Source organism: Oreochromis niloticus, linkage group LG5, assembly GCF_001858045.2.
Source record: "Oreochromis niloticus isolate F11D_XX linkage group LG5, O_niloticus_UMD_NMBU, whole genome shotgun sequence".
Classification (NCBI taxonomy): domain Eukaryota; kingdom Metazoa; phylum Chordata; class Actinopteri; order Cichliformes; family Cichlidae; genus Oreochromis; species Oreochromis niloticus.
This window is the reverse complement of record NC_031970.2, coordinates 37,843,609-37,868,939: the sequence shown is the minus strand read 5'-3', so window position 1 is coordinate 37,868,939 and position 25,331 is coordinate 37,843,609. Positions and strand designations below refer to the sequence as shown.

The window sequence follows — 25,331 nt, the reverse complement described above, 5'->3', positions numbered from 1 at the left end:
TAAAAACACCACACATTTGCCTCCAGATCATGTGTATATGTGTGAGTAAATGTGCGGTCAATTTTAGCAGAGCAGACAGAAGGGACTCCAAGCCAAGAGGAAAAAGCATGTAACTGTGGCATTCATGAGAAATCAGCACGGACGGAAAATGTCTGATGGCCAAGTTACACAAGGCTGTTTGCGTGCGCAGAACCAGACAGAGATCAGAAATTCAATATAACGCCTGGACTTGCTAAGAATCCCAGGAGGAACATTTGTGTTGTGGCCGGCAGACCCAAGGAGACTGGAATTACAGGCCGTAGCAGTTTATGAATGGTGATTGTCTACTGCTGAGTCAGGCTGCTCTAGCCACAGTGGCCACTAATTTTAGCCTTGCTGTGGTGAAACCACTGTGAGGAACCATTAATGCTTCAGCCCATCCCCTGCAGCATCTTTAGTATGTTTAATACAACAACACAGATGGAGGGCACTGCATGGAACGAAGCATAGTAAGTCTTCTTCCAGTCATCTCCAAAGAAACAACACTGTTTTTCTAAACTACTGCTGAAACACTTTGCCGATTAAGTCATCAAATTATACGACTAATTTAATAATAAATACTTTCAGTAAGTGGTTCCTGATAGAGGTCATTATGGGTCCAGCTGGTTCAGAGGAAACGAGACCTGACCTGATGGTACCTGCATCGTACTGGGACCATATTCTACATTAACTGCTCTGGTCTAATAAAGTTGGGTAGGGTTTCATTTTCCTGACACAGATCTAATTATCCTTGTATTAGAGTTGTGTCTTGCTGAGCTTGGATCACCCCTTTGGACACATCTCAGATTAAAAAGTCCAAAACTCTGGGCGTAGTTGAAAGACCTCTAGTTCTAAATCCCAGACAGCACTGGAGGGTCACAGCGTGGATATTATAATTCTGTTTATTTGGGAAGATGAACATGATTAAAAAATCATAGCTGTTAAGAAACTGGTAGGTACTCAATCAGTGACATGTGGTCACAGAAAGGTCACAAAAAGGTCACAGGGACCACTCAGATGCTCAGCAGCCATTTTTCAAAGAAAAATGCCAAGTATTTACTGGATCAACACTAAGCTAATTAAACTGGTACTTTCAATCTGAAGAACCATACATTTGGATGTTTGGGCTCTTGTATAAAAATGAGTTGTTTCAAGATGGATGTTTTCACTATTCTGTAACATTTGATAGACTAAATGGTGAAAACAATGGATTTCAATGATTTAAAATAGAGAAAAAAACCCAGAAATCAACTAAACAACTTTTGATCTTAAGTCATCTGATGATCTTTTGCATACCACAGCTTTAAAAGTTTGTTTTTAAACTTGTGGTAAACCATACAGTCTCATATTGCAGCCTAACTCATGTTGCAATAATCTATTTAAAAAAGAAAAGGCTAATTTACCACCCCTGATCTACAGGTGTCCAATTTTATTAAAAAGCGTTACCCCGGGGAAGCAACCAGCATGAGCCCGAATGCTTTCCCAGCCACACACCAACACCACACTGTTGAGCTCTGGAGTAAGAAGATCCCCCTACCTTATCGTCCGCACTGAAATGCAGTATTTCCACATTAGATTCCACATGCCCCTGACATCGTCAGGACAGATTTGGCTTGTTTAAGTTCTTGAATGAGAGACCCAAATGTTTTTAGGCAACTCAGAGCTAGAAAAAGCCTGCCTCAGGAGAAGCAGCATCCACCCATGCCACTCCTTCTCTCTCTCTTCTCTTGACCACAAAACATGTACTAGTCTTTACTCACTCCTGAGAAAAAATGACTAATTCTCTGTCCTGTAGGCTGGGTTTTCTCAGTCACTGCTCCTTTCTGAGTTCCCCTTTTTTCATTTCTTTATTCTACATTTGCAAAAGTAGACACAAGCTGTTCTTGTCTGAGGAGAGCAGAGCAGAGACTTATCCAGCATTACCAAGTAAGGCCAGCTTCTAAGTGGACCAGACAGGGAGGAAAATCCCTTCTTGCTTTAGTGTGTAACACTAGCGAGTGTTCACATTCCACTAGCTGGCTGCGGCCCCTTTCCTCAGTAGCTTATCTTTTACTGCTGCCACGCCATTCCTCCTCTAAATCATCCCACTGGCTCAGTACGGGATGTGCAAAGGTTCAGGTATTGTTTTCTCCTGTGGTGTCAAGTCTCACTGTTTTTCACAAACTCTCAATAGATGGTATCTGACCTAAGGGTCGTGAAACACGCTGCTGCTGAATGAGGGCATAAGATTATTTTGGTCATGCTACAGTGGGTGAGATGCATCATTTGTCAGCCATCTTTAAACAGCAGTAAGAGGAAAATAAAACATCCAAGTCAACATGCTGAGTCAGTGAAGTGGAATGTAAAGAAAAAGTAAAAAAACTCTTTGCTGTGTAGAGACAATGCACCCAGTGTGTAATGCGTGAGGGTTTACGGTTCAGTTAAGCAACTGAGTTAACTGGACCAAGTATTTACTCTCCTATTTTTATATTTTTAATAGCTGATTTTTTGTAAAGACTGTTGCTTTGAGTGCAGTCTAGGATTAGGTTGCAGCTTTTTAAGCATCACTTCTTAAACTGCCATGTCTGGCAGTAATCTTGTTCATGCTTCAAGAGCATTTAAGAAGCAAGATAAGGACAGGCTAGATGGAGAGAATGAAAAATGTCATGTAATGGTGCTATTAAATAAGAAGTGTTAATGCACTCATGCACACTTCTACCGTAATGATACCAATGCATAAATATCACCAGGTCTGAGGTCTAAGATCTTTCTTCTGTAGAAAAGTCAGCAGCTTTTCCACACATGACACTGACACCTTCAATTGCAGTTGCGTGTCTGGAAGGGGCTTTAGCTGCGAACAGCTGTGCAGTCTGAAAATCCTACAGCTACAAAGAATGACAGAAAGGAGGAGAGGTGCTCTGTGTTCCAGCAAAGGAAACTTGAACTTTGAATGCAGGATAACTCGTGATGCAGACAAAGACTTGAAAGAAGCTCAACTGAACTCATGGGGAGAGTTAGAAAAAAACTAGCCTACATCAGTACATGTTTAAATGTTGACACTGGTTATTAGCTGAACTTTCTACTACGGATTACTTGGAATTTATTTCTTATTTTTGCACTGAGTGAGGACTGAGGACTGTTGAATGGATCTTTTTCACACAGTATGAACCGTAGTGACATTTTCAGGTGTATGTACAATCTGGCATACATGCATGTTGTTTTTATCCTAGACTTGAAAACATAAAACCACCCTTGGACATTAATCATCATTGCTACCTGTTTGTTTATCAGAATATAATGGATTAAAAATCATTTTATTTTAAATATCAATAACTCACTGAAGAAGTTCTCATTCAGTACTTGTATATCTATAATCTATCCTTTGTTACAGGTACAAATTTTTGAAATGTATTGGAAAATTAAACAAGATACCTTGGTTTCTTATGTTTGTACATACAGTGTATTTGAGTTTGATTCATAAAGGGTAAAGAAGTGATTAGAATTTACTTTTTGCTAGTAGCATCTACACTACAGTATTATAGTGTAGTGACCTAAATAACCATAACAGCTAGGCATATCAACTGCTCCAAACAAGCTTCAGCTGCATGTAAACGATATGCTGACACATAGTAAAGGAAATCCTTAGAGTGACCATCTGAGACCTTTGCCTTTGTTATTTTAGATGTTTAAGAATAACCAAGTATTTCCATTCCCTGCTGGTCTCTGTGGTCTTCCTATATGAGCAGCTGCCGAACATTTCTCTGTCTATCTTTGACCTCCACTCTCATGGTTGGGTCGGCTATTAAGAGTTAGAATGAATGCTGATACTAATGCTACAGTATAAAAACGTCAGTGGAAGATGTGAATTATCTGCTTGATAAAGACTCACAATATTTTCACAATATTTCAATTCAATGAAGAAACAAGAGCAGAAACAGATGAAAAATGGCAGATATAATTAACATGTAATGCAAGCTAATCAACAAAAGGGAGAATCAGTGGCCACAGGCAACAGAGCTGTGAACCACAGTGACTGCACTGCCACACTCTGTACACATTCACACAGCAGATTGATTTGACAGGGGATTCGTACTTTGATGTTTCCGTTTCATGCCATGAAGAAAATCACAGAAAGAGTGACTGATATCAAACTGACCGCTACGAGCCATATCTGCTACTGGGTGGTGCAGTCTGGGCGAACAAGCTGCTAGTGTATCAGCTAAAAAATGTTTACTCGCAGGCCAGACAACACCAGAATGTCCACACTCTAATTTCTTTAACAAAGTTGCATGGTCAGTCAGTACAGACACACTGTCAGACGTGTATCCTTGAGAAGCTCACAAATAAAGTAGCTATTTTCTTAGCTACAGTCTGTCACAGTAGGAAAACAGTTTTTAGTGACTATAGAGTGACCAAAATTATTATGACCATTTGCTTGCAGTCCTGTTACCTTTGAAATGGTGGCTTTGGAAACGGGGACCAGGACTAGGACCACTTGAAGTCCAAGGTGTAACCTCTGAGCAATCAGTTTGTTTGTAGAGGTTTACCACTCTGTGAGAGACTAAACACAGAGAGCCTCAACAGTTCTTAATGCCAAAGTGCAAATGATCTGCGAAATCCAGAATCTAGACAGATCTCTGTATACAAGGCACAGAGCTAAAAACAATAACGGTCGGTGCAGCATTATAAACAGAAACAATTCTGTAGTGAAAATTCCAGAGTGGGCTGAGGACACTTACAGAAACCCGTCATTGGATGTAATATTATGTAACCTGTAATTACATGGCAGTACTTTACTGCACATGGCTCAACTAACTCATTAATCTTGAATGATATTTACATATTTGGGTGGAATATGCAGTATACTGCTATCCAGTGAAAGGTCTTGCTTTTTTCAGCAAGATAACGTCAAACCACATTCTGCATTTGTTCTACCAACATGGCTCACTAAAACGTCTGGGTGCTAAACTGGCCTGTCTGCAGGCTCATTTTGAAACGAAACATGACAAATGAGGCGCTGAACTGCCAAGCAGCCGAAATCTTGTATCAAACAAACGTGTTTTGCTTTTAAAACGACAGCAATTGGTCAGTTTTTGCTGATTGTGATTAAAAAAGGTGATGCAACACAGTGGGAAACACATTTTTGAAAAGTGAGGCTGACATCAAATTGAAATGAGCATATATTTTAAAACTCTAACATTAATGCAACTTTAAGTTATATTAACAATCTTTTTAATGTAACCTATATTACAGTGAGTGTTAAACAGTTTGCTTTAGATTTAGATTTATCAGGATTCATCTGTGTTTGCGAAGACTTTGGGCAAACTCCACTGGGATCGGTCTTAGAAGGACCACAGACTTGCCTGATGCCTTTAGGATGGCTTTTGATGTCATGCATTTAGTGAAACCCTCTCAATCCAGGCCACAGTGAATGTGCAATATTAAAAAGCCACTGTTCTGCCTGCTAACTTCAGATAGAAACACTGTAATCGGATGAATCCTTTAGGAAAAAGCCAAAGTCTCAGTCTTTGTACGGGCGAATTGAGATGCATAAAGGAACGACTTATGTGAGCAATTATTCTGTTAGGACTTGGCAGCTGTACATGTTGGGGCTCAGGTCACATCCACATGAGGAAAAGTGGATGAGGAGGTAAAATAAAGTCAGTCAATGTGAATGACGAAAGAGGTGGGGGAAGGCTTGTGTGTGTGTGTGTTGGAGGGGGCTTCAGCGCTGATGAACTGCCATGTTTGGACAATTTCATGTGGACCAGTGACCCACAGCAGCAGACAGGGTAGAGCTCGATTGAAGAGTTTTTCACCTCGCTGTTTTATATCTATTTCTCAGTACGGCACAATCACAGGGTTTCCTGTTCCATCAACACAACGCCCGTTATTGTCGTCCATCCACAGCTATTAAAACACACATAAATCCATTAGCAGACACTGGGCAAGAGTTGAAATATTATCAGTAAGGTCACCGATCTACTGGAATCAGAGGCAAAGCACAGAGGCTAAAACACACAACCTTTAAAACTGAAATCAGAGGTTAAGTTTTCATTTAAAGGCTCCTTAAGGCTCTGTTTCACTTTCTGATGTGCATTTTTTCAGATTAAAGAGATGCATTGAATTTTCTACACATAAGTGAAAACTCTGAGGAGCAGCAGATACAGCATATTGCTGATTGTTCCATTTGAACAGACTGAACAGTGTTCTTTGTATACAACCTCTTACTGACCCAAGCAAAGAACTGCAACTCATTACTGTCTGGCTCCCAAAGCAGAGCTCAGAAGCCTACAGCAAATGAAGATTTTCCATTTACACCACACTCCAAAACAACACTGCTGTTGAGTTTGGCTCATCCTCAAGCATAATGAAGTGTGTCTCCACCAGCCAATCACTGACTTGTACTTCAATGGAAAACACTAGAGTATCAAGTCATGTTATTTTTTTTGTGGACTCAAAAAAAAAAATTATATATATACAGATGGCCTTGGGGTGTGTGACAGTTCATCCTTTTAGATGCTCAACTCCACATCACATATTCCCCTTTTTTCTTTTCACTTGACCTGACCCCCATGGCAGTCTTTCTCATTACTTTGACAAAATGAAATAAAACAGAAGCCAGAGAAAAAAAAAACAGCAAAATTAGCTTTGCAGCAAACATGTCATTGATTTTGGCTGTATTATCACACAGTGTAAAATTCATTTCATTTCTTGCATTAAATAGTATCCTGCTGGTGTAACAGACCATTAGTAGCCATACTAAAAGCCAACAGCTACGTTTTTGACAGAAAAGTCATCATTCTTCAGTTATTTCTGCATTTAATTTTGTATTAGCTTAAACATACACATCTTTAACCTGCTGTAAGTAATTTTGGGGTAAATAGCAACCCTCTCACAGAAGATAACATTGTAACAAATATGCTTTGGACCAATGATTTAAACAAGTTGTTAATGTTAATATGTTATCTGCAAGGTCTCATATTGTGATGATTTATACGAACATAATGGAAACACATTACGTGTTCAGGTTCCCAAACAAAAGTTGAAAAACACAAAGAGCTATAGGACATGGTTATGGTTTAGCTATTTAGCTAATGTGTGTAAACTGCGACATAGGACCCTGGAACATGGATAAAAACAAAGAAACAAAACACCACTGACAACAAACTTTTCAGAAGAGCTTGAGTTTGTATTGTATTGGAGCTGACAAGCACACGGCAGAGACAGACTGAACAAAGAAATGGTTTCATGTCTATACTCGTTGTAACTGTCAGAAGCAGTTACAAGACGTGTATTTCAACAATGATGTTGCTAATTAAAAGAACCTAACTCTCTCTCTCTCTCTCTCTCTACACGCAGATGTTTTATATATTTATTTATAGTAATAGAGAGAGAGGTCCAACGGGCCTTAAAGCCATCATGGAAACAAATAATTGGCATAAAGAAATTGTTTTTTCTTCATAATGTAGACATTAAACTAAAGCAAAAATACTGATCAAAATAATCTTAAGGTATTCTTTTAATTCAATATTGCATCTCTATAAAGTTGCCCATGTTTTCCACACTGTAGCCTCCAGGGTGTGATATGGGATTTCCAGCTGAGTACTACAGCTTCCCAGATTGACTGTACAGCCGCGGATGTGTGAATTCTCTAAAATTCTACTTCAACCAGCAGGAATGAATAAGTGTGTTTTTGTACAAACTGTTTAAAATGTGTTAATATAGAGTACATGAACGTAAACATGGATATTGTTGTACAAACTCAGAAAAAATATAAACAAAAACAAACAACAACAAAAGACCCCCAGCTGGATGCAATACTGGGGCTGGACAAAGGACCACAGAGCACGTGCCTCCTCATGCTGCCTGAGCCGATAACTATGAGTGGGACCACACACACAATGGACTGAATACTGCGCTGGAGCTTGTCCGAGGCAAACCACAACAATAGCTCTTCCATTCAGACCAGCTGACCTCGCTGACACGTGGGTCCTTCGTCCCCGTTTCATCCTCTCTCAACATAAAAAAAGCAGAGAGGGTGAAAAGTGGCCGCTGTCTGTCAGCCACGACAGGGTCAAACATGACACTTTATATTCATGTGGGAATTAAAATGGGAACTAAAAGACTACATATATGATTGCATTTCCGCAAGAGGAACTGACGTGATGTGACAAAACATTCTTTCTTTTAGCAAGCTGGCTTTTCCCCTAGTCATGGAAAATGTGAAATTCTGAAGTCTCATAATGAACACAGCGAGCATCTTACCTTTTATAGAACCCATGCAGAGGCTGTAGACACAAAAACTGCCAGTAATCCAAACAAAAAGCTTTGAACTTCAACATTTTGTCAGCCAGTTAAAAAGGCTTAGATTAAAAATGTCATTCTGTATGGAATCCTCAGAAATAAAAAATAACTTGCTTAAAAAGAATGGCTTACATTTAGAGGAACAAAACAAATCATGCACAGTTTAGACTGCATGACAAAAACACTGACACCCCACATGCTACAGTCCCATCTCAGCGTCTGCCTGTGTGTATCTGGGCCACATGGAGGGGGTTGAACCCGCATCCCTCTGCTGCTGCCTTTGTTAACGCCGAGCGGTCGTCTACAGTCCTGTGCTGCCTGTATGTCCAGTTATAAGCTCCTTTTGGTCTGATAGAGATGTCAACCACCAGACACTATCTGGAGTTCCTGAGCAAAAGGTTTACCTTGGCAATCTTATGGTGGATTCAACCTACTCCTTCCCACCATGCTCAATCTTTTCAAGTTAATCGATAGCAGAGATGGTCTCTGTTTCCATCATTGCTGCTCCTCAGAGTTGAGTTACAGCTGCTCCTATTGTCTAAGCAGACACACTGACAAGGTCTGACTCTGCTGCGCCTCGCTGGGCCAACAAAGCACACAAAGGCCTCCCTCGGCGGCCGTATCAATTAGGCTTTATCAGATGCTGCACAGCCTGCATGAGCCCAGCCTGCTCAGGGACAGGCTAATCAGCAGCAGCACATGGTGCGCAGAGGGGCGAGGCAAGTACCCATGAGGGCCAACCTCAATCACGTTTTGTGCATATAAAGCCTGAGCTGGTTGCCAAGACAACTCCAAACACAGGATTTAGAGAAGGTAATGGACCCTTGATGTGACTCTTTCTCACTGACTGAAGATGAGAGGTGAGGGTCAATTTCAAAAGTTCTCAGAAGCCTTCCAAGAACAAAAATCCCCAACCAAACAAAACATGCTCCATCATCAAAAACTTCTTACGTACAAATTATTAAAATGATGCCATAAAAAGGAGTAGAACAGACGTGCATGAATGAATTAATGACGAATACAGGAACATCATCAATAGCTTATTATAATGTGTTCTTCCAAGTACAAATCTACAACCTGCAACAGATCATGGAAAAACATGTTACAACATGTCTTTGATTCTTGTCAATACTTCACCAAGAAAGAATATTTTCATAATAATCAAAGAGACGATAAGTGAATCGATTTTATTGTAACCAGTGTAAACAAGTCCCATGATCACTCTCTGTTTAATACAGATATCCCCTGTTGGATGGGCGGTGTTGCTCTCTGCCATGATGATTCAGCTGTCAGTAGCATCCTGTCAGCCAGGTTTAAGACAATCACTGCTACAGCTTTCAGCTCCAGCTCCATCGGCTCACAGAGCCACAGAGTGGGCTGGGTGGGGAGCCAAACGGAACGATACAGCAATTATTCAGCCTTGAAGTGAGAACAGACAGCATTTTGTAAAAGGCTGTGAGTCATGAAAAGAGCAGAGAAAAGTTTACAGTAATGAACAGTACACAGAAGTATGATGCTGCAAACTCAAAATCCAATCCTATTCTGTGTGTTATGTGGATGAGCCAGTTGTTAAAAGGCCTACACTAATAACATTAATGACTTATATGCAGTTTTTGGTAATTATACAGCATTATACTAGCATCGAACCACCAAGTGAACAAACCGGCCAGCTAAGCTTGACAGAAATGTTAAAGGGGCTCTCCAGTGAGTTTCTTCCTCTTTTTAATAAAACTGAGAGATTTACAAGTGATTAAATAAGAACTTCATGACATCCAGGCTTTGGACAAATTTAACTCTATGGTGTCATCACCCTCCTGAATTTTGACTGTTTTCATTGCACTACTGTAAACATAATTTTACATGCTAATTAATAAAATAACATGCACTGAAAGCTTTTTAAAAAATGGACTCCCCTTCATATGGCTACCAGTAATTTGGCCCACTGCCTACCATTCACTGACTTGTTCACTTTGCATTTTGTTAACTTTGTTACCTTACTGTTGAATGTTTTGTGTTACTGCGGCCAGCATATTATTAACCAGCAAGCATTTCTGTGTGAGCCCAAAGTGGGCAGGTGTGTGAGGCTGTGTGGAGCACAGCTCCTATGGGCAAGTCCATAATTGGCTTGCCAACAGAATGTGGCACCGATTTTGGGTCCATGTGAAGCTCATGAGCCAATGAAGTTTTGCCCTTTTGGGGCCTAAAGAGGTGATTCTGTGGGCCCTACACCAAGGTTCTTCACAGAACCTCACAGAAAACCCATGTGGGGACAATGCAGGCTACCTCATGTGGAGCCTATAGCAGTTTTGCCCGTTTGGGTCATGAAGTGGGAATTTTGTTGGCACCTCAAAGTAGGATTTCATAGAAAAAACATGTGGCGCCAATGAAGGCAACCCCATAAGGGGCCCACAGCAGTTTTGCCATTTTGATCCCCAGTGCTAATCTGTGGGCACACCACACTTGCCCTTATTAGACTTGCCCACACAAAATCCACACGAGAGCCCCTATGGGCTTTCATGAATCTGGTTAAATCGTCAGTGGCCTACACATGATCAACTCCATTAAAAGTTCATTTTTAAAGCCCCTTGCAGCTTCGTCTTTGTTTCAGTACTAGCCAAAACGTATAGGAATTGGAATATTAAGATACTATCTTCCATCACCATAGTGACAGATATAAAATAGCTTTACAAAACGGTAAGTCTACAGTCAAACTGCAATGTTCTATCTGAAATGCTTGTTTGAATTCAGGCGCTAACAACACTGCAGTAAATGTCACTGTTTTATTCAATGCCACCAGAGGTCAGGTTATGGACTGGGCCATACATGTTCCTCTCAGCTTATTAAGGATCAGTGAGGGGGTTGGCGTGGGGGTGGGGGTATGGGAGCAGCACATTATTGAGAGGTGTGATGCAGTCAGATGGGAACTCATCTATCAAGTGGTTCTCTAGAGCCTGAAGTGTGTAAACAGACAAAGTGAGATGTCATAATGCCCATTCACCTCTCACAAGGTGAAGACAAAAGAAATCCCACACCAGCGTTCCTAATTATTCATACATAGCATGTAAAAATACAGACTTCTGTATAACTCGTGTTTTTGGATATGCGATGCTAATCTCACAGCCTGATATCTTCTATCAGTGAATATGTTTCAGTAGTAAAGGATAGAAAGTAGATTCTGCTGCATTAGCTTAACTGGTTCCTGAACCCAGCAGTAAGCTGGAGTAAAATGAACTGGAGGAAAGCATTATGGTAATAACTGCAGATTCCATTTGGCACCTGGGGAAGGACAAGCCCTTCACTTCAGCTGAGCTTCTTTAGTTCACAGGCTTTAGCTGTCTCGGGAACAACAAACCCAATGCTACAACACCAGGAGTACCTCCAGCAGGCCATGAACAACAAGCAATATGGGTGTCCTATTCACTGTGTAATATACATAAAGACTGCCACAATACACTTAAAATTTATGGAAACCACAGAGTAAAATACACAGTGGCTAATGTCACATTTTTAAAAAAGAAATTCTGGTAGTTGTCCACCAAATTCATGATTTCAAAAGCATACTATGACTAATTTGGTCTGAGAGCTTTGAAATTACACACCAAAGCAGTTTCTTTTTTATTTTGTGTTCACAACCAAATCCAATATCATAACTACCTCCAAGAAAAGACAGGTGTGAGGTGTTTTCCCCTTTTACTGACAGAAGGCTTTTCATCCCAGCTTAAAGAGTGACTCTTTGGAACACATCTACCCACTTCTGAGCTCAGATGTACCATAAAATAGCATCCCCCCAGTTTGTACAGTATGTAAAATCTCATTTTCATACCCCTCTCAATTTAAGTTCATAATCCTAGCTACAGTGGCCACTATAGGACAAACAACTGTGGCTGCCATCCATCTGTAGTGAGTGTAGGCTGTCCACTGTTTACCGTTCAGTTTAATGTGGCTGCGGTGGCAATATGCAGAGCGCCCACATTTATTTGTGAAAAACTGAAGTTTGATATGAGTCAATGACCCAGTGAAGCTCATTTCAGACCAAGTAAAGTGATACTGAGGTGAGTTGTTGAGGATAGCTTGAACTTTTCTGTCGGTACATGCTGCTGTTTTTGCCACTGTTAGCTGCTGTTAACAGGCATTAGTGAAACATTGTTGGACTAAATAATAAAGCGCCTTGAGGCGACTTTTGTTGTGATTTGGCGCTATATAAATAAAATTGAATTGAATTGAAAAAATACTACGTAGTATTTCTCGAATTGCTTAAAGATTGGAAATCATGTTTTGAAGATTCATCCAAACCGAAAATAAAAATCACTTTTTGTCTTTTACCAACGTGCATAGCAATGCAGCTCTACTCGCTGTTCTGCAAAGCTGATTTCTAATTGAATCTGACAATATTAGAAAGATTGAGGGTTTGTCCTCTAGGTGCTCTTTCCATATGAATAAAAGTATTTTTATTTCAAACTGCAATCCGTGCTAGATAGAACGTCATGGCAACAAAACTCTAAAGCATTAGTTCAAAGTGGCAACCATATGATGCCTACAGAAAAACGAAACATAAAAGGAGTAAGACGTTTTATTCAGCACCTCCCCGGCCAAAGAAAAGCTTGTTAGGCTGCTGCTTGATGAGTGTTTTGAGCTCTTACCCAAGAAATATCACTATTGAAGTTCTGTCAATATTACACAGAAGAAGAAGGCAGAGAAAGGCAACGAAGAAAGGCAAAGTCACAGTTTGTCGAATCTGTTTTCCTGCCACTCCAGCAAAAGCTGGGTATTGGAAAAATACAGTAGTTTTTATTTCTTTAAAAAAACAAAAAAAACAAACAAAAAAAACCTCTGGCAAAAACCCTCTCCCAGCTGTCATACTATTCTGCTCATTCATTTGGCAGAACAGATCCTATTATCTTGTTTATCCTCATGGAAATTTAACGGTTTACCACATGGTGTACATTTTTTCAGCAAATGCAGGTCTGAGACAGCCAGTGAGAAGTGCTGCTGGTGAGTTTAGAGGGAGTCTGAAATTTGCATGATATGATGCCTTGATGCCTTGTTCCCCCTGCATGAGAGGAAAAATCTTTACAGGCATGACTGAGGAAGCATGAGGGGGAAAAGCCACATTTGTGCCATTATCTCAGGGCAGCACCTCAACTCTGACCTGCTCTCCTCGGAGTTCATTAAAGAAGTCATTTGCTGCCATAATGTGATTCCTTGTCTGATACGAGGTTTCCTCTCCGTTCACCTGCTGTGCCTGAATGCTGTGATAATTCCTCAGTAAGAGCACGCAGCTCTCTCTACAGAGTGATAAACAGTCAACGCTGGCATTATCATTACCTCTACGGTGTGATACCAACAAAGATGGCCCACAGTGTCCCTGCTCGGCCATAACAGCCCCCGTGAGCCTGTCGGTACCCAGGGGACCGCTGCCTGTGTAATTGCAGCTATTGTGAGGCCAGCTGAGGTCTGAGAAGGAGTGATGAGCAGAAAGATGAGAAGGTTATGTTGTGAAGGCAGATTACCTTCACGCGTGGCTCTCACTAGGCACTGATTGATGGCTATTTGCCTCAGCTTTAGTTCAGGATCTGCCCACAGGATGAAGCTCTTTTCCTTATGACCTCTAGGACTGACTGAACAAAGCTTTGGATGACACTCTTTCTTGAGTATGGCCTGAAATCCTGACACAAGGAGCTATCCATTATATATTACATGCAACGAAGAAAGCAAAGTTCAGAATTACTGTCCGAACTGCGACACTACAACATCTCTGGAATAGAAAACATTCAGATTCTATCTAACACAGAAAGTCTGCCCATGCTGTCAGCCAAAATTATGACATTTAATCTTTGTGCTATCTTTTTCACATACATGCATGAATTTGCAGTGTATGATGAATATTTTACCTCTTGTTTGCCTTTATCAATAATGGCTAGGCCAAATATTAAGAGGTTATATCAAATAAAAGTCGTAGCTAGCAAGTAAACCCTGTAGCTGTCGCTTTCGCTTGATGTTGTTTGACATTTCAAGCTCAGTAGAAAAGGCTGACTCATTTTATCCCATTTCCATCCTGACACCAGGGTTAACCCTGTGTTCACTCCAACTGATTGCAGTAAAGATGGGGTTACATGTTTTTATTTCTGCTTTAACGCAACTTCTGGTAATTACATTTCCAGCTTATTATTCTAAATCATATTGATTGATATTGGATACTGTGTAGTACCGTGGTTAGCACTGTTGCCTCACAACATGAAGGTCTTACTAAGTTTGCATGTTAGGTTAATTAGTCAGTCTAAATGGCTCGTAGGTATGAACGTTAATGGTTCTACCTGTCCAGGGTGTATCCTGCCTCCCACCCCATGCCAACTGAGATAGACTCCAGCACCCCAAGAGCCTCAACTGGAGAAGCAGAATAAGATGGATGGACATAGTATATAATTTTTTATGTATTTGAATTTTATTCACTATTGGTAATATATGACCATCTCCAACATTTTATAATGGAGAACCTGTAAACAGCTGCTGAAGGATAAGCTTAGAAAATCTCAGTAGCTACAACATCAAATATGAAAGTGAACATATAAGAGTTAAAAGTACCAGGACTGACAAAATCTTGACTTCTACGAGCTCTAAATAATAAACTTGAGGAAAGCAGAACTTTTTAAGGTATTTATTTTAGATACTGCAGAGGATTACCCAAAGGCAGACTGCACTATCTGTATTTTTTAGCTATTGTATGGCAGTTTCTTTTTTGGGTGAAGAAAAAGGGAGAAATCCCACAGAGACAAGAGCAAGGGAAATGGCTATGAGCAATATCTAAAGCTGGAAGCCTGACAAAAATTCTAAGAGTGCCTCTGTGAAGTCAGAGTAGTGTGTTCCTGGTGTGTGGGACCCCCCCCTCCTGAGCAGCTTAGTTACCACTCCAGGTTATACATAACACTCAAAGGATGTTTGTATAGTGGTGCTTCAGGATTTCAGAGCTATTAATTAGGAAAATATTGTTTGTGAAACTAAAATGCCACAGGGCATGTGGACCTGGCATCAATGTAGTAGTAGTTCATGTCTTCAACAAGTGAAAAATCTCAGAAACAATGCTTACATTACACATGATGGGCTTGTTGGGAAAGAAAACAAAACTTGGTTCCTCATGAATTGCTGGTTTAGATTATCCAGTCAGTTAATGTAACATATAACTGTATGGAAATGATTTGCTGTCATGTCCCAGAGTCCAAGACACCTTCTTGAAAACTCATCCTAACCCTCACCCTGGCTCCTCCAACAGAAAGACCAACACCAAAAAACAGCTCTTCATCTGATGTAGTGGAGAAGATGGAACTGTACAAATGTCTTTGAATCTCCTGTCTTCCTTCTCTCTCGCAGCTCCCGCCCCTCCCTGAGCCTGGTTCTGCTGGAGGTTTCTTCCTGTTAAAAGGGAGTTTTTTCTTCCCACTGTTGCCAAAGTGCTTGCTTATAGGCAATGTTCCCTCTAAGCTGCGCACGCGCACTGCTGGCACGGTCTCCGCGCACAGAAAATCTGCGTTGCGCACCAAAAAAACAAACAAAAACAAAACCTGAATTGCAATTAAAATAAATACGTTAACAAGTCATTCTGTTTTGCAGTGTGAGTAAGTAAGTGACCGGTGACTGGCTGCTCCAGCCAATGATGCGATTCATATTCGTATATACGCAGCTAATCAACGTCGTTGACAGGCTATGACAGCGTCCTTATGTGCTGACACCGGTGTTTAGCTGGCAAAGCAGCGTGGCTGATGTGCAGTGAAGCCACGTTAATGACAACGTGTACAACCATTGAACCAAATTAATTTGTGTTGATAGGCCACTTAAAACCAGAGTTATGATAAAAAATATCTGCAATGTTTGTTTTTTTTCCTGAATACTATCGTTGTTTATATTTACTGCGGGAAGAAACAGTAAAAACGGCGTTTTATAAGGAAAGCGCTCGAAAGCACTCTCCGCCTGTGAGCAAAAACAAAACCAAAAAACCCCCACCCTTTCCTATTGGTCGAAAAAAGTACCGTGTCGACCAATCAAAAAATGATATGGCAACGTGGCATTTAGTTGTTTAGGAAGGGGGGAAGTTTTAGGAGTGACGGCGGTGTTCTGAAATGTGAGAGATTTGAGACGTTTAGTGCAAATCTTGTGTAGTTAGTGTGTAGTTAGTGTGTAGTTAGTGTGTAGTGTAGTCAATAGTTTTGTTGGTGTGTCAGAACAATGAGGCGGCTGCTGAATGCTACAGGTGTTACAGCAGTGATACATCTCCTGTTGTCAGGCCTGCAGGTATCAGGCTGTTGTTCTCCTTTATCTCATAGTGGACAGAAAATATTTTTTGGAGTGGCACAAATAATTTGTGTGGCATCAGATTTGATGCAGAACAGCTGATTGTTCTGTAAATAGTTTGAAATGTTTATTTAAAAACGCCTTGGCTGCATTTTTAGGTAAATAGCTGCAAAAAACGTTGTTGTTTGCAAAACTCAGTTACTTTTTTTGAAGTAGTAACTATATAATTAATTGCCCAACATTGGTCATTAAATACTGTATTTGGCAGACAGAGTTACAGACTCTCTCCCAGACCACAGACTCATCCTCATAATACAAGTCAGAGCTTTATAAAAAAAAGAAAAGAAAGAAAGTTGTGGTTTCAAAATTGGAGTTCAAGTTATTTTTACTTTAATAGTGTTAACATACTACACAGGTCATGAACAAGATTTTTTTTTAATTTTCAGTGTAAGTGGGCTAAATCACTTAATTAAAAGTAGTCTAACATAAATGTAAATGCTGTAATTTGATTATTTTAATAAACCATGTAACTTGGATGGATTAGATGCTGGCGTGACCACAGTGCACACGTCTGATGTCGCTCACAGTGGTCCAAGGGACGCTCAGGGAGTTTGTGTGTTCGCTCAGACACATGAAAAATTAGAGGGAACATTGCTCATAGGGCGTCATGTGAGTGTTGGGTTTTTCTCTGCATGTATTATTGTAGGGTCTACCTTACAATATAAAGCGCCTTGAGGCGACTGTTGTTTTGACTGGATAAATAAAATTGAATTGAATGTTTCAAAAGAAATGGCACTTCATATTTTTTTTTACCCCAAACAGGTCACGGTTCCTAAAAAGTGACAGCAGACATTTTATAAGAGTAGAAAAAGGATGTAAATAATGAAAATAATTACTGTTACACTCGAACAGAACAGAGGACGTGTTAATTACAGCAGAAATACACCAGCTTTTACTACTGAAAGCCAAAATGTCTGCTTTGATAAAAGCCTTTTCAAATTAGCTTCTTATCAATGCTTCATTATCTTTTGTATTCAATATCAACATGGTTATCAAGCGACAACTAAATGCTAAATTAATTTACTGAAGAGCAGAGTCTGATGTTTGACGGTGAATGTTTACTGGCCAAATAAGTATAATTAAGATATACAGCTCCTAGTCTATATTAGGGCCAGTTTGCCATAATTAAATGATCAGACTGTTTTCACACCCATCTTTCAGGCACAAATAATACAAATATAGAAAAACATAAATTATGCTACTTGTTTGAAAACTGGAAATGTGACTAAGATTTTTCCTGAAGCGTTTTTCCAAACACTTCAGGAGGAAGCTGGCTAATCTCACTTTCACTGATTTGTTCAGGCCACGTCAACATGATCATGTTGATTAGCCAACTGTGTCCTGAAGCTCTGTGTGTTTGCTACCTTTTATGCCTTTGGGTATCTAGCTCTGGGATTACATGACTTTGGTTTAGCACCACAAATAAATATACTGGGAAGATGCAACCTTTAAAGATCTAACTCTGCACTCCTCAAGACTCTTTTTAATCAGTAAGTGGAGCAGATAACACTGTTAATGCCTGAGGCAGTCCTCAGTCAGCATTAGGGAGCATCTGTGGCTCTCTCCCAGACGCTCCTTATCTCCATCGACTGCTGCAGCTTCCCAGTCCTCTGGACTGGGGATTAATATGCTCTCGGGTGAACATTAGCAAAGCCTTAGAGCTGTGCTCCATCTAGTGGATTCCTGCCCTAAAGACTTACACTGGTGGGTAAACATCAACAGAGGTGTCCTCACACATGCTAGTGTGTTTCACCTCATGTGAGCTCACTTCACTGAGATGTGACTGCTAAAAATCACAGACAGACTGTTTCCTCATAAGAATGCGCCTTGCTTGAATGATGGCATTAACTCATAATTATACTGTAATTAAGAGTAAGTGACACATCAACAGTACAATCATTGGATACAGGGTGGTTAAATATACAGTGTTATTGCGTTTTTTTGGGTCAGAGCTTAGATGTCCTTACATGTTATAGCCCTTGTTTCTGTTTCTATTAATTAAAAGTGTGTATCTTTTGTTTGTATACAGCAGTGCAGTAGTTAAGTAGTCAGTACAGTCGCCTCACAACAAGAAGGTTCTTATTGCATGAATTCTGGTAGACTTCCTCCTACAGTGCAAACACATGAACGTTTGGTTAATGCGCAACGCTAAACTGGCCAGGTGTGACAGAGAGCATGAATACTTGTCTGTAGCCCTGTGATGGACTGGTGAGCGACCAGTGGTCCAGTGTGTCCCCTGCCTCTCGCCCTGTGGCAGCAGGGATATGCTTCATTCTCCTGAAACCCTGAACTGAATAAACTGTTAAGAAAAGTCTTGTCCAGCAGAGCACAATGTTCATATTATTCAATATCAAAAAAGTAAAAAAGATGATCTAAACATGATGATGAAGATCTCAAGATGTGTAGATTTTGCTTAGAAAACTCACAATTTTACTGCTTTTTTTACAATCATCCATTCGCTTCCGCTTATTCTTTTCAGGGTTGCGGGGGGTGCTGGAGCCTATCCCATCTGTCATAGGGCGAGAGGCTGGGTACACCCTGGACAGGTCGCCAGTCTGTCGCAGGGCTAACACATTGGCAGTTTGGGCAATTTTGGATTAATCAATTAACCTATCCCCACAAACTGCATGTCTTTGGATGGTGGGAGGAAGCCAGAGTACCCAGAGGGAACCCACGCAAAAACACGGGGAGAAAATGCAAACTCCACACAGAAAGACCCCGGCCTGATGGTGGAATTGAACTCAGGACCTGTGTGCGGTGTGGCAACAGTGCTAACCACCATGCCACCGTGCTGCAGAGCAAAGTAAAAAATAAATAAAACATTTCCATGCTTCAACATATTAAAGGATTAAAGGAATTCTGTTATTTCTTGGGTTGATTTGTCCCTGTGCTAACTTTTCACTCTTCACCTCTCTTAGATATTTGGGAAAATTAGGAGTTGCACAAAACAAACATAGAAAAAACCCCAACACAGTATATTGGGACAACAAGGACAAAGCCCCGGTGGTTTAAAAAAATGTTTTTGAGTCTAACTAAAAGTAAACACAGGAATTAGACACCTTGTTGAGCCATTTGCTCACTGCATTAGGGATCTCCATCTGGGGATATTTGCCGCCTGACCTAATCACCCCACATATCCATCCATGCATGACAGTTTGTTTACATGTGAGACCGACTTTCTGGAGAATTAATGGCTGAAGGTAATGGTGGATTACCATGTGGAGCATTTTGAGGCCGGTCACAGGTCATTTCAGTTTAATGGATGACTGTGTTTATTTGGAGACAGAGGTAAGAAGACAGCAGGATGCCTTAAAAAGACGATGTAGCTCAGGAAAGTGCTCATGGTCTGGGAAGTGACCGAACAACTTGTACAAAAAAGTGATGTTGTGGCTGAACTTGCTATTGCACTTCATGCACAAGGACGAAAACTCAGACTGTAACACTGGATTATAACAACACTTGGTATCACTGCTGTATCATATCACTTCCTGTTGTGGTCTACATATATCTTATCAAAGCACACTTTCTTTTGAATCACCTGCAAATTGTATTTATAACATTCAGTTATTGTAAATGGCTATTTTTAAATGGTTTGCTGTCCTCCAGCTGATTGACCAGTACTTTCCTGCTCAGTGTATCAAATGTTTAGTTATTTCAGGGCCTCTTTAAGTGTTAATGATGCTTGTAATAAATGTAGCTTGATTTCTGATTTAAAGACCTGGGTAAAAAAATAAATCAATAAAATAGTCCTTAAGCTAGCTAGCCCCAGTTAACTATCCTTCAGCAGTGAGGAAGGCAAGAAGCCCCAGTACCCCACCAACCTGTTCAATTCAATTCGATTTTCCCCACTGCAACATACTTGCCAAGGTTATCGGCGACTGTTCTAACAAACATAGAGACCGCAGTTATCAGGGATAGTCCAGTGGCTAGAGCAGCTGCCACTGTAGCAAATTTGAAACACCTGGCTAACGATAATTGTAGTTTTGGTAAGACTGTAATTTATATGGGCAGTAATGACACCCAGTTAGATCTGCTGCAAACAACTGTGGATCCTGTGGTTCTTCTGAAAAACAAAGCAACAAATCAGACACAGTTGATTCGTTGATACAACTCAGTACAGTCAGTTTAGAATGGATACATTGTAAGCTTCAGAGGAAATGGTGTTTTGCTTATTTAGAAGACTTTCATTTGGCCTGGAAAAAACAGTTTGTTTCTCTATTAAAAAAGAAACCCTCTGTAAACAAAGAAAGTAGGAGCCACCCCAGCTTTCTTTTCAGGACTGCAGCCAGGCTGACAGAGTCAAAGCCCTGTTGAGCTTTAGCTTCAAACACTAATGACTGCATGAATTTCTTCAGAAATTAGAGAAAAAACATTCACAGCATTCCCACAGAAGTATCACTATGTACATCAACTGTTTCTCTCCTATCAATCTTTATGAATTAACTTCTAAATTTTCTCCCTCTAAACCCTCGAAATGTTTTTAGAACCTGTTCCTACCACACTGCTCACAGAAGGATCTCTATTAATTAATCCTTCAATTTTAAATATAATAAAAGACTATGTACCACAGGCTTTAAAGGTGGCAGTAAGTAAGTAACCATAAGTTAGCTCCTTATTTCAGCTGCTCTCTTTAGGGGTTGCAGGGGTGCATTACCTACCTCCATGTCACCTATCCCTAGCATCCTCCTCTGTCACACCAACCCTCTACGTATCCCCGTACGTACCCACCTGCCCTACACCCATAATACAGGAATTTATGTATTTACATTAGTAATAAAAAACCAAAGAAAAGTAAAAATGAAGTTACTAAAAAACAGTCAAAGTAATACGTGACATTGTGTAAGAAAGGAGTGCAAACTGCATTAATAAATAGTATGTACACTATGCATGAAGGTATAATACAAAATATGTTTGGGATCTCAAAATAAAGAGTTATTATACAGCTTTATAGAGGATGGTAGTAAAAAAAAGTGCAGAAACAGCACTGGTGAAGGTTACGAATGATCTTCTTATGGCCTTTGACAGCAGATTATCTTTGTGCTTGTCTTGGTCGACTTTAGTGCAGCATTCCATACTGCTGACCACAACATTTTAACTCAGAGATTGAGACACAGTTGGTGATGAAGACAATGGGGAGTCTTCATCACACATGAAAGACCACTAGCATTTACAATATATGCTTCTTTCACAAGAACTTTTTTCCCAAAGTGCTTCCTATCTAACATTCACACTCTGTTTGATACATCAGAGAGTAACGGGGTTCAGTATCCAATCCAAGGCAGACTGTAGCTTCCAGGGATCAAACCACCATCCTTCCAGTTAGTGGATGAACCGCTCTTTCTCCTGAGCTACAGCCACCCCCGGTGGGTTAAACGTTGTAATAACTACTTTGACAAGTAGCTCAAGTAGAATGGAAAAGCTCTATATAAGAACCACTTCATTTACAATTTACCAAGTAAAATATTTTTAAAAAATACTTCATACATTTTCAGTGCTACGCAGATGATACCCAGGTTTATTTACCCACAAAGCCAGATGATGCAAATCAACTAGTTAAACTACAGGCATGTCTCAGAGACATAAAGGCCAGCATGAGCTCTAATTTCCTACTTTTAAATTGAACCAAAAATGATATTCTTTCATTCTGCCCTAAAAATCTTTGAAACATGGTGTCTAACAGTCTAACTTACTGTGGATGACATTACTTTGACTTCCAGTAACACTGTGAAGAATCTTGGAGTCATTCAAATCTGTCTTGCAACCACACATTACCATTTCAGCCCAGGAAGCCTGATGAGTAGGTGCCAAGCAGGACGACAGCCAAAGACAGATGGAAGGGTCCCACACTCTGTTCCTGGAGGGCTGCACTGAGCGATGCTAACTTTTTGGACTGTCCATGTGGCACATCTATAAAGCTGGAGAACAAAGAGTCTCTTTGTTGTTCTTCAGCTTGTCCTCTTTACAGTGAGTGATCACTAGTGATCATTAGCTCTTTTTTTAGTACATTTTTGCAGACCTTTTGTGGTATCTCAATTTAAGGTTGCAAGTGCCTCCTAAGCCTTTGGCACAAAGCATCAGCCAAGTCGAGCACAGTGATGCAGTGGTTCACACTGCTGCCTTACAGCAAGAGGTTTCTGGTTTTGAGCTGAATGAGACCTTTCTCTTTAGAGTTTTTACGGCTTCCCGTGCCACACAGTTGCTTAAAGTACATAGAACTAAGTACTAAATGTGGCTAAGGGGAGTTGATATTTTTAAATACTCTTTTCTGTTAATTAAGGTCGTTGTCATGTCATGTTGACAGCTTTGAGGACTTGGGGCTTCTTTTTAAAAGAAAAGTTTAGATTTTGTTTGTTTGTTTCTATTTTAAATGGAAAATGAGGGTGTAAAAATGTGATATAGGAAATTAACAATTAATTCATTATCTACAGATTTATATTACAATATTAATGTATGTTTGCCATAAAGTGCTAAATTAGACCTGGAATTCTCTACAGGCATTCCCGGGTGTCTCAGCATGTCATTTGAGATTCACTGCTAAGGCTGCTATATCAGGCTGCAGATCACATCATTTTTATCGATTTGGATGAAAATGAGCTATGAAATTGTGTTCCTAGCAGAGATAAACTAACCATCTGGCGTGACTCGCTGCGTTTTTGTTGCCTCAGGCAGGTAGAACTGAGGCCTCGGTAGTCTTTGAAGTATTTGTGTGTGGCAAGTGTGTCAGTGCATTGCCACAAACAAGATGAAAGGTGAAGCAAAATGTCAGCAGAGCCAGTGTTCACACTGTCATTAGTTTAATACTGCACTGTACTTGTTAAGTCTTAAAAGCGTGACACTTTTAAAAAATGTACATATTATGGATTAGATCAGGTTTATTACAGTAAGATTAATGCTAAGAGGTTTTTTGCTCCTTTAACAGCACCAGTTAAATTTATATGGAAAAACTTATCAATTTGTACTATTTAATTATTGCTTTTTAAAGACTGCTCAGAATAACCTTTGAGTGGTTACTTTTCTCACAAATTTCTTCTCAGCATTGTCAGCAATTGTTTTAATAATCTATATTGTGCCAAGAACCACTTGGCAGTTATCAGATGTCATCAGTCTAGTCCAGAAAATTTCAAGTTTTTTATAAGTCCTCTTTCAGAAACCAACAAATGCTCTGATAACATTGCCTTCCCTATGTAATATTGATGTTACATAGAGTTCAGATAGAACATACATGTCAGCTGCTAGAAATCTGTGAGAATCAAGCCTTGTGTGGTGGAACTTCTAATGGACTTTTCTACATTTTCAAGAGGAGCACAAATGGTCAGATCTGATGAAGCCTTTGAGAGTGATGACCGGCTTTGTCGTTGAGTGTTTTGTCATTAGAACAGTGGTTCTTAACCTGGGTTCGATCGAACCCTAGGGGTTCGGTGAGTCGGTCTCAGGGGTTCAGCAGAGGCTCTGCTGTGACATGCACAGCTCATTTTGTTCACCAGTAAAAAACATATGTCTTGAATTTGAAAAAAATCATATTTTATTTTTCACTAAAGAGGGATTCAGTGAATGCGCATATGAAGCTGGTGGGGTTCGGTACCTCCAACAAGGTTAAGAACCACTGCATTAGAATAAGCATAAAAGACAGCTGGTTGTCCAGAGTGCAAAGGTATGCTGTCTTCCTTATTTGAAAGGTAAAGGTACTAAGGCCAACATTAAGATTTCTATTTCAACATGTTATTCAGTGATATTCCATCTGAGTGTACACTAATATTGTCAAAATATTAGCTCATCTGCCTTCACATTAATATGAACCTGAGTGGCCTCCCATGCTTAATCCATAGGGTTTAACATGATTCTGGCCCACACTTTGCAGCTATAATGGCTTCAGCTCTTCTGGGAAAGCTTTCCACGAGGTTTAGAAGTCTTGCTGTCTCTGCTCTCATTCATTCCAAAGGTTTTCTATTTAGTTGTCAAGTTCTTCAACACTAAAGACATCATCCATGTCTTTATGGACCTTACTTTGTGCACTGGTGGGCAGAGATGTTGGAACAGAAAGGGCCCATCCCAAAATTGTTCCCACAAAAGTTGGGAGCATGAATTCTTCCATGTCTTGGTGTGCTAAAGCATTAAGAGCTCATTTCACTGGAACTGAGGGTTGAAGCCCAACTCCTGAAAAACAATGCCACACCATAATAATCCCCCACCTTTACACTTGGGGCAATGCAGTCAGATGAGTGACGTTCTCCTGGAAAGTGCCAACGAGACATCAGAGCAGGGTCAGCCCTGAATGAGTGACTGTTGTTCCCAATCACTTCCACTTTGTTATAATACAGTTGACTGTGGAATATTTAGTAGGAAATTTTACGACTGGACCTGTTGCACAGGTGGCATCCTATCACTGTGCCACACTGGAAGTCACTGAGCTCCTGAGAGCGATCTATTTTTTCATTAATGTTTGTAGAAGCAGTCTGCACTGCGCTTGATTTTATCCACCTGTGGCCATGAAAGTGACTGGAACACCTGAATTCAATGATTTGGATGGATGAGTGAACACTTTTGCCAGTGTAGTGTATTTCAGAGCCACAGAAAACTTGCTCTATCTCCTGAGCTTTTCTGTGTTCTTTAATATATCCAAGTTTTGTGTTAAATTATTTGAACAAACAAGTGTGATTCTCATACACTGACAAAATAAATGTACT

The 25,331-nt window shown here is 40.2% G+C and overlaps 1 protein-coding gene across 7 annotated transcripts in view; it reads right to left on the bottom strand.

Annotated features, from left to right (window-relative positions):
• Window positions 1-25,331, bottom strand: part of iqsec1b (IQ motif and Sec7 domain ArfGEF 1b) — a 262,794-nt gene that overhangs the window by 69,620 nt on the left and 167,843 nt on the right. Inside the window, exon 1 of one of the 7 annotated variants that reach the window (XM_019358562.2) lies at window positions 8,266-8,683. The exons of 5 other annotated variants lie outside the window; for them this stretch is intronic. In XM_019358562.2, coding sequence (XP_019214107.2) covers window positions 8,266-8,342 — 77 coding nt within the window. In that variant the 5' untranslated portion in view covers window positions 8,343-8,683. Of the gene's footprint in view, window positions 1-1,555; window positions 1,982-8,265; window positions 8,684-25,331 lie in introns of those variants that run through there. One more of the 7 variants, XM_005452242.4, reaches the window with a different exon arrangement.